General features: G+C 37.9%; 1 protein-coding gene across 1 annotated transcript in view; it reads left to right on the top strand.

Moving 5' to 3' along the window:
• LGR4 (leucine rich repeat containing G protein-coupled receptor 4) overlaps window positions 1-9,227 on the top strand; it is a 100,958-nt gene extending 91,731 nt beyond the window's left edge. Inside the window, exons 15-18 of the mRNA XM_090263101.1 lie at window positions 220-345; window positions 1,236-1,351; window positions 1,605-1,688; window positions 6,216-9,227. Coding sequence (XP_090119227.1) covers window positions 220-345; window positions 1,236-1,351; window positions 1,605-1,688; window positions 6,216-7,492 — 1,603 coding nt within the window. The 3' untranslated portion in view covers window positions 7,493-9,227. The remainder of the gene's footprint in view (window positions 1-219; window positions 346-1,235; window positions 1,352-1,604; window positions 1,689-6,215) is intronic.
• Window positions 9,228-9,510: the final 283 nt, after the last annotated feature.

The raw sequence follows: 9,510 nt of genomic DNA on the forward strand, positions 1-9,510 counted from the left end.
CTATCACACTGTTTTTCTCTTTAGTTGTTTCCTTATGTAAATGCTTAGCTGCATTTATACAGTAACAGCTTCTAGTATGGCAAGATGAATGTTAGATCTATCATTTAACACAACTAAACTTCCTCTTGGAGCTCTAATATTTGTGATATTAACACATACACATATGTTTTATGTGATTTGCATCTTAGGAGTTAACTCAAAGTCTCACTTGTATTTTAGAGATGTAAGTTTCAATGAATTAACTTCATTTCCTACGGAAGGCCTGAATGGACTAAATCAACTGAAACTTGTGGGCAACTTCCAACTGAAAGAAGCTTTAGCAGCAAAAGACTTTGTTAATCTCAGGTGTGTTTTTGCTTATTTTTCTTTTTTGTTGATGTTGTGGTAGACTCCCAAATTACAGTGTGCTAGTTTTTTCTTTTTTTTCTTTTTTTTAACTGTGGTTCCCAGATTTTCTGAGAGGCTATAATATAAGAGTGTTTTCTACATCAGTTCTCAGAGATTTGGTGAAGAATAGAACATGAGCGTTATTTCATAGTTTTTAAGAACATGAAGCCCTTGATGCTGTCAAAGAGATAATATGCCTGTCATCAGATGATTTTTTATATAGTGGATTTTTTTTATATAGTTGATTTGTCATTAGCAACAAGATGGCAGAAACCATGTAAGTGTGAACTCATAGAAAATAGATATAATGATATAATACTTCATGGAGACATGAAATATTAGAGTTGGGACCTCATTAGATATAATAGAGGGCTTGGAAATATTATTGTGGGAGAGGACAATAAATATTTTCATTATACTTATATAAACAAAGTCAATTCTTTTATTGGTATAAAGTCACAAATGACTTGAAACATTAGTTTTAAATGAAACTACCAGTTTCATATGATAAATTGGGTGTGGTTTATTTATAAAAGGAGTCTAATAAATTTTTTACTTTTAATTTTAGTATTGCTATTAAAGTTTAAATGTTGTTTGAATTAAATCCAGGTTTTAAAAGCATATCTTATATAAATGGAGAAACTCATGGTATCATCTGATACCTGAGTTCTTTTCACAGCTGAGAAAACTGAAGCCCAGAGAGGATACTGACCAGCTTAAAGCATGTGTCAGGCAGGTCTTTCTGACTCCTAGGCTGGGGCTTTCAGTGATTAAATTACTTTTTTAAAAACCAAAGCATGATGTCTGTGAAGCTGCTGTTCAATGTAGATTTTACAATTATTTTCCAGGTCTTTATCTGTACCGTATGCTTATCAGTGCTGTGCGTTCTGGGGTTGTGACTCTTATACACATTCAAACACAGAAGATAAGAGCCTCCAAGAACATAGTGTGGCAAAGGATAAAGGCAAGTGCATGTAAAATAGAACACCCTTTATGGCATTAATCAAAGGCTCTGTTAGTGTAATCAGTTTGTGAAGGATCAGTAGGGAATCTGTGAGAAAAATGGCATTTACTGTGTTACTGACATCTTTAATATGTTATCAAGCCTCGTAACAATCTGAACTTACATCATGTACAAGAGAGGAGACTGTAGGAAACCCTGCTTATTTTAAATTGCGTAACGCTTGAATTAAAAACAATTTATGATTTATATTCAGGTTCCGCTGATGCAGCTGGAGTCACTAGCAGTGCTGAAAATGAAGAGCACAGTCAAGTAATTATCCACTGTACGCCCTCAACAGGTATGGCCAACATATTTTGCTGCAGTTTCTTGCTTTAAACGGACATTAGGCAAATATATCTAAAACTTCTGGGGATAGATGTGGTTTCTGTAATAGGGGTGGGAGTAGATGATCTCATCAAGCCTGCTGACTCAGTGTGTGGTCTGTGTACAAGAAACTTAGGCATCTCTTGCAGGATCTCCAGTCCAGACCCACGGAATCAGAATGTTTGTGTTAACAAGCTCCCTAAATGAGGGTTTTGAACATTAAAGATTGAGAGGCACTTTCTTTTTTTTTTTTTAAGTATATTTTATTGATTATGTTGTTACAGTAGTTCCAATTTTTTCCCCCTTTGCTCCCCTCTGCCCAGTACCCCCCCCTTCCCTCCAGCAATCCCACCCCGCTTAGTTCATGTCCATGGGTCGTGCATATAAGTTCTTTGGCTTCACGCTTTCCTATATTATTCTTAACATCCCCCTGTTTATTTTGTACCAACCGATTATGCTTCTTAATCTCTGCACCATATCCCCATTTCTCCCCCTCCCCCCTCCCAGCGGATAAATTTCCAAATGATCCCCATACCTATGATTCTGTTCCTATTCTGCTTTGCTTAGTTGGATTTGTTTTTCTTTTTTAGATTCAGTTGTTGATAGTTGTGAGTTTGTTGTCATTTTAGTGTTCATAGTTTTGATCTTCTTTTTCTTAAGTAAATCCCTTTGACATTTCATATATTAATGGCTTGGTGATGATGAGCTCCTTTAGCTTTACCTTGTCTGGTAAGCACTTCTTCTGCCTTTCCATTTCAAATGATAGCTTTGCTGGATAGAGTAATCTTGGTTGTAGGTTGCCTTTTTTCACATTGAATACTGCTTGCCAGTCCCTTCCTGCCTGCAACGTGTCCTCTGAGAAACCAGCTGATAGTCCTATAGGCACCCCCCGTAGGCAACTCTCTGCCTCTCTTTTGCTGCCTCCAGGACTCTGTCTTTATCTTTCACCTTTGGCATCTCAATCATGATGCATCCTGGTATGGTCACCTCTGGGTCCAGCTTTCCCGGGATTCTCTGTGCTTCCTGGACCTTATGTCCATGTCCTTTGCAAAATTTGGGAAGTTTCCCTCATTTTTTTCAACTTTTGCTTCCTCATTCTGCACTGGTTGACTATTTTTTTCTTCCTTATGTTCCAAATCATTGATTTGAACCCTGGTTTCCTTCCCTTCACCATTGGTTTTGTGTGGATTTTCCTTCGTTTCACCTAGCATGGCCTTCACTTCTCCTCTTATGCGTTTGCCATACTCGAGCATATCTGTCAAGCCTGTGAGCATCTTTATCACCAGTGTTTTGAATTCTACATCTGTTAGGTTGGCTATCTCCTCATCTGTTAGGTTGGCTATCTCCTCATTGCTTAGTTCTCCCACTGGAACCTTGATCTGTTCCCCCTTTTGGCCCATACTTCTCTGTCTCCTCATTCTTACAGGCTCCTGTGTTTGTTTGCCTCTACATCCCAGGTAGAGCTGTCGCTTCTGTTATGTTGTAAGGGGCGGAGCCTTAGGGATTAGTCAGTACAGGGCTCATGTTTCACCACGTTGTGGCGCTATATGTGGGGGAGGGGTTCAAGAGGGAACAATGCCGCCTGCTTAGCACTCACCCCTTTTCCAAGAACCTCTCCCACTTCCCCACCAGATTGGCGCCCCTCTAGCTGCTGCTCTGGCCGTCATTCCCAGAGTGGGTGGGTCTGTGGATGTTCTAGGACCGTGGGGGCCCTTTAAACAAGCAGACTCCGCTGAGGGACTGGCAGTTTCTTCCTCCACCCCAACCCCCACTGGTCTTCACTGTCAGAAGCAATGAGGCTTGATTTTCCCTGGTGTTGGGACCTTGAGCTGTGAGGTCCGGTGAGGAGCTGGGAACGCTCCCCAGGTGTCCCTCCTGACTTTTTAAGACGTGTGACTGTACTTTCCGCTGGCCTGTCGCTGCTGCTGCTGCTGCCACCACCACCACATTGCATCCTCTCTGCCCTGGCTCCACCCCTCCTACCTGTCTGGATGAGTATTTCTTCTTTATATCTTTGTTTGCTGGACTTACATGCAGTTTGATTTTCAGAAACTTCTGGTTGTTTCTAGTTTTGAGGTACAGTAGTCCCTCTCTATATCGTGGTTCACTTATCGCAGCCTCACTGTATTGCAGGATTTTTAAAAATATTATATTTAATTATTTATTGTGGACTTTTCGCTGTATCTGGGGATTTTGCGGTAGTATATATGTATGTTAAAGTTACATAGGTATAAGAGTGTAGAATAAATGTAGGTTCCTACTTCATGGGGGGGTTTGGAATGTAATACCCATGATAAGTGAGGGAATACTGTAGTTGTATTCCTTCTTAGTTGTGGAGGGAGATGCAGCGTGTATGTCTGCGCCTCCATCTTGGCTGGAAGTTCCTGAATTCGAGAGGTACCTTCTTAATGCGCCTTTAGCACTAGGACTAGTTCTATAAGTTACTTACTGGTCTATAAGGATTTTTAGTGTTGTTTTACGTATCCTTTCCTTTTTGTTGTATTTTATTTTATTGAACTTAGTAGACTGAGAAAGTTACTAAACTGACCACTGTGACTGTAATATCATATTCTTCCTAATCTATCAGAGAAGGTGGATTTAGAATTTTAATGTAAGAATAAAGGTTAAATAATTGGCTAAACTGAATGCTATGAAGTAAATTCCTTTTTTAGTATATTGACACAGGACGAGCTGCACATTTAATTTTATAACTCGGAATCATATGATTCTCTAATTTCTGCTGAATTTTGAGCTTCCTGAGGGGTTGTGTATGTTTCTTTTAATACTTAGCCCAATGCCTTGGGTAGAGAATAAGCTTCAATTGACCAGATGGGCGAATGAGATTGGGAAGAATCATTTATGTTTGTGTAGTTTATCTAGCTTCTGTATTGTTGGAAGTGAAAGGGTCCAGCTCACCCACTTGCCCCACTCAGGTTCTCATGTTGGAGAACGTATGTAAGAAACTGACAACCCAAAGAGAGGGACCACCTTTATTAAGGGGGAGACTAGGCCTGACCTTGCTGAGGTTTCATTTCCTCCACGCTGAATTTAAGTGTTGGGGCCAACCAGGAGGAAAGCAGGCCTGAGTTCATCTGGCCAGGCTGTGGTAGGGATGAACTGCAGGCCTGCCTGCCACACTCCATTTTAGTAACACACAGAGACCTGTGTGCTCAGTCAGAAGCTGGAAGTGGAGGAGGCAGCAGGTTTCCAAAGACAGAGGCAGAATGATGTCTCTTTCCCAGGTTTTTGAGGAAACAGAACCCCACCCAGTAGTCAAACACTTCCCATGGGGAGTCCTGTTCTCCCAGGTCAGCTGAACTATTCCTCCTGAAGAAGGAGGAATAAAGAGATAAAGGATAAAGGGAAAGCTTCCTCTTAACACTTCCCTGAGGGGGGAATTTTAAAAATGAATTAATTAAAAATGAGCTTTAAAAGTGTCTTGTGTTATTTGGAAGTCAGATATAAATGATGCAGTCCTGGTTTGTTAGGTTTGTGAATACCTCAGTGTGATTAAAATGCTTTATATAATGCATTCAACTTCGTCACAGTTCAGAAAGGTAAGTCAGAACATGGCTTTTAGACAAATGCAATACATAGTTTTCTTATGTTTTGTAGAGAAAATTTTGTTTTTCTTTACTGATTTTTAAGTAAAAAGTTGTCATTTGTGGCATAACCAGCATGTCAAAGTCAGTTATTGGAACGTACAATTCAACTACTAAATTAGTTCTTGCAATCCTACTTTAAGTGACCCAGGGTTTTATTAGATATAGCTTTATATGAATAGCTAACATCAGTATGGGTAACTCCTCCCTATACTATCTTACCGAATAATCTTTGTCAGGTCAATCGAACACTCTGAAATCTCATTTTCTCTAGATGAAAAATGGGGGATAATCATGCCTATATAATCTGCTTCATCAGATCACCTTTGAAACTGTAAGAAATGGGTAAAATATATATATATTCATACATGTATATATGATTATTATTAAGTATACTAGGATTAGGAAAGAAGGAGAAAAGGACTTAATATTAATTGAAGTCCAACTGTGTACCCACTAGCCTGCTTAGGTACCTTATATATGTAATTTTACTTAAGTTACACAGCTCTATGAAACAAACATTATTATTCTCAAGAAAAAGAGCAGCAAGTTATGAGCTCTAAATTCAAACCCCAGTTTATACAATTCCAAACTCTTAGGATATCAAGTACCTTTCATGTACTAGACACTATGCTATGCGTATTAGCCGAGGTATAAGAAAAAGTGAGGTTTTTCTTTTAAATATCACTATATGGGTTTACTAAATATTTAATAAAAATTAGTTATTTTTAAAATAGTCTAGTGCAATGACTAAAATATCTAAGAAATAGCGATCTCTTTCAATTTGGTTCAATTCAGACTTAATTATTCTAGATGAACTATCTTTAGTGTCTTAAGCCATATTATATGGAATATAATGTTTTCTAAATTGTCTTTTTTTTTTCTCGTTTTCATTTTAGGTGCTTTTAAGCCCTGCGAATATTTACTAGGAAGCTGGATGATCCGTCTTACTGTGTGGTTCATTTTCTTGGTTGCATTGTTTTTCAACCTGCTTGTCATTTTAACAACATTTGCACCTTGCACATCACTGCCTTCTGCCAAATTGTTCATAGGCCTGATTTCTGTGTCTAACTTATTCATGGGAGCCTATACTGGCATCCTAACTTTTCTCGATGCTGTATCCTGGGGCAGATTTGCTGAATTTGGCGTTTGGTGGGAGATTGGCAGTGGTTGCAAAATAGCTGGGTTCCTTGCCATTTTCTCCTCAGAAAGTGCCATATTTTTATTAATGTTAGCAGCTATCGAAAGGAGCTTATCCGCAAAAGAGATAATGAAAAATGGGAAGAGCAATCACCTCAAACAGTTCCGGGTAGCTGCCCTTTTCGCTTTCACGGGGGCTGCAGTGGCAGGCTGCTTCCCCCTCTTCCATGGAGGGGAATACTCAGCATCCCCCCTGTGCTTGCCCTTTCCCACCGGAGAAACACCATCGTTAGGATTTACGGTAACCTTAGTGCTGTTAAACTCACTGGCATTTTTATTAATGGCCATTATCTACACTAAACTTTACTGCAACTTGGAAAAAGAGGATCTTGCAGAGAACTCTCATTCTGGTATGATTAAGCATGTGGCTTGGCTCATCTTCACCAACTGCATCTTTTTCTGCCCTGTTGCGTTTTTCTCGTTTGCGCCGTTGATCACCGCTGTCTCCATCAGCCCTGAAATAATGAAGTCTGTTACTCTGATATTTTTCCCGTTGCCTGCCTGCCTGAACCCAGTCCTGTATGTTTTCTTCAACCCAAAGTTTAAGGAAGACTGGAAGTTACTGAAGCGACATATCACTAAGAAAAGTGGATTGGTTTCTGTTTCCATCAGCAGCCAAACTGGCTGTGTGGAACAGGATTTCTACTACGACTGTGGCATGTACTCACATTTGCAGGGTAACCTGACAGTGTGTGACTGCTGCGAGTCCTATCTCTTGACAAAGCCAGTGTCATGCAAACACTTGATAAAATCACACAGCTGTCCTGCGCTGGCAGTGGGTTCTTGCCAAAGACCAGACGGCTATTGGTCTGACTGTGGCACGCAGTCAGCCCACTCTGATTATGCAGATGAAGAAGATTCCTTTGTCTCGGACAGTTCTGACCAGGTGCAGGCCTGTGGACGAGCCTGCTTCTATCAGAGTCGAGGATTCCCTTTGGTGCGCTACGCGTACAATCTACCGAGAGCTAAAGACTGAATTAATATGTGTGTGACTCTATCCCCCACCAGCCAAAATCACAGTGTTTATAGAGTAAAACCTAGTTTGATCTTCCATCTGGGAAATACTTCTGTGATCGCTGCCTGGTGTCACTTAGAAGGAGAGGTGGCAGTTTATTTCTTAAAACAGACATTTTCAAACAAGTGCCTAAACTATCAACTGGTGAAAAATACAGTGTCCAAGCAATGTGTGATCTACTTAAAACAAATCTGTGACTTGACAAGGTTTTATGTGTATCCTAACATTATAATATTAGTTTTTTCTGATCCATAAGAAGCAAAATTTTACCTGTTTCTGAATTAAGCACAAGGTAAAGAACAGCTGTTAATATTTTTTAAAGAATATTTTAAAATGTGACTTCACACAACTAAAGAAAAAGTCTTGCTAATTTTACCTAACATTTGATCATTAATCTCAGGACAACTTATTTCAGGGCCAAAAAAGGGATCATCTCCCAGATAGGACTATGAGAGTAACGGTAGCCATTCGGTGATTGCATTTTTTTGTTTCTATCTTTGACATAATAGAATCCTAAATTTTCTTGAAGTGATTTGTAAATCTTATAACCTGAAGATGTTTTTAAAACGATATTAACAACTGTTAAGTTTTAAAAGAAGAGCTGAACATTTGTTGTTTTTAGTCATTTTACATTGCTTTGGTGCGATCAGTTATTTTTTTTCTCAGTGTTTTGGAATCACACTACTAGAAAAAGTAAAGGGCTAATTGCTGTAGATTTGGCTAAACTACTCTCAGATTTTAATAGTATCTGAGGGCTCTGAGGGCTCTGTGTAATGGTCCCATTAATAAACACTTCCTAATATGATTGGCTTTACTGATATTTTCCAGTTTTGTTGGTATGTTATTTACTTATAGTTTGAATTATACAGAAAGTAAACTGTGGTTAAGTAATTTCATTTAATTGGAAGAAATTCAGAGAAATTATGACACAAAGCACTTACATTTATTTCTTAGTGAGCTGGATTCTCCTGAAATTAAGCTATTTCATGGAAATTTCCATACATTTCCCCGTGCTGGGATTTTCAAAAGAACATGTCCAACAACAGTTCAGATATGTGTTTTTGTGAATCAAGGAAAATGTGTCATTAAAAAAGAAAGGAATAAAAACAGGAATAAAGTTTAGGCCTTTGTCTTTAAAAGTGAAAAACTTTACTTGATTCTCATCTATGGACTTTGGACATGTCACTATATGGGGGTCTTAAAGTTATAAATGTTTAATATGTTTTTGAACAATATGCTAAATCAGTAGCAAACCCACTGCCATATTAGTTATTCAGGATATGCTAAAAACATTAAGCTAGATTGCAGTTTAATAACTAAACTGTATATACTGTGCATATAATAAATTTTTATCTTATGTAAATTATTTTTAGAACACAAGTTGGGAAATGTGGCTTCTGTTCATTTCGTTTAATTAAAGCTACCTCCTAAACTATAGTGGCTGTCAGTAGCAGAATGTTAAATTGTGGTTTATATACTTTTTTGCATTGTAAATAGTCTTGGTTGTACATTGTCAGTGTAATAAAAACAGAATCTTTGTATATCAAAATCATGTAATTTGTATAAAATATGGGAGGGAAATATTTACAGTGTGTTGTAATTTTGTAAGGCCAACTATTCACAAGTTTTTAAAATTGCTATCATGTTTGTATATTTACACATTGAGAAATATTAAATCATAACTTGGTAAAAAATATCTTAGCTAAGTTTATTTCTTCAAAATTCAGATTACTGAACACTTTCATTGCAATCATTTAAAAAATGGAATAGCAGATATGTTAAATATGTAGCAAATTGTGCTATACATATGGTTGGAAATACAGTATTACTACACAGTGTTTTGAATTATTAAATGATTCCAGAAAGCAATTTTCTTTGCCTTAACATATAAGTAGGTATACTGAATTTGCTTAGTGTTAAAGTAAGTAAAGTGAAACAGTTCTTAAGTGAAGAGTGTTAGAAGAAATGTTAAACAAACA

The sequence above is a fragment of the Furipterus horrens genome, unplaced genomic scaffold (assembly GCF_987537825.1).
Source record: "Furipterus horrens unplaced genomic scaffold, mFurHor1.1.pri manual_scaffold_2, whole genome shotgun sequence".
Lineage (NCBI taxonomy): Eukaryota > Metazoa > Chordata > Mammalia > Chiroptera > Furipteridae > Furipterus > Furipterus horrens.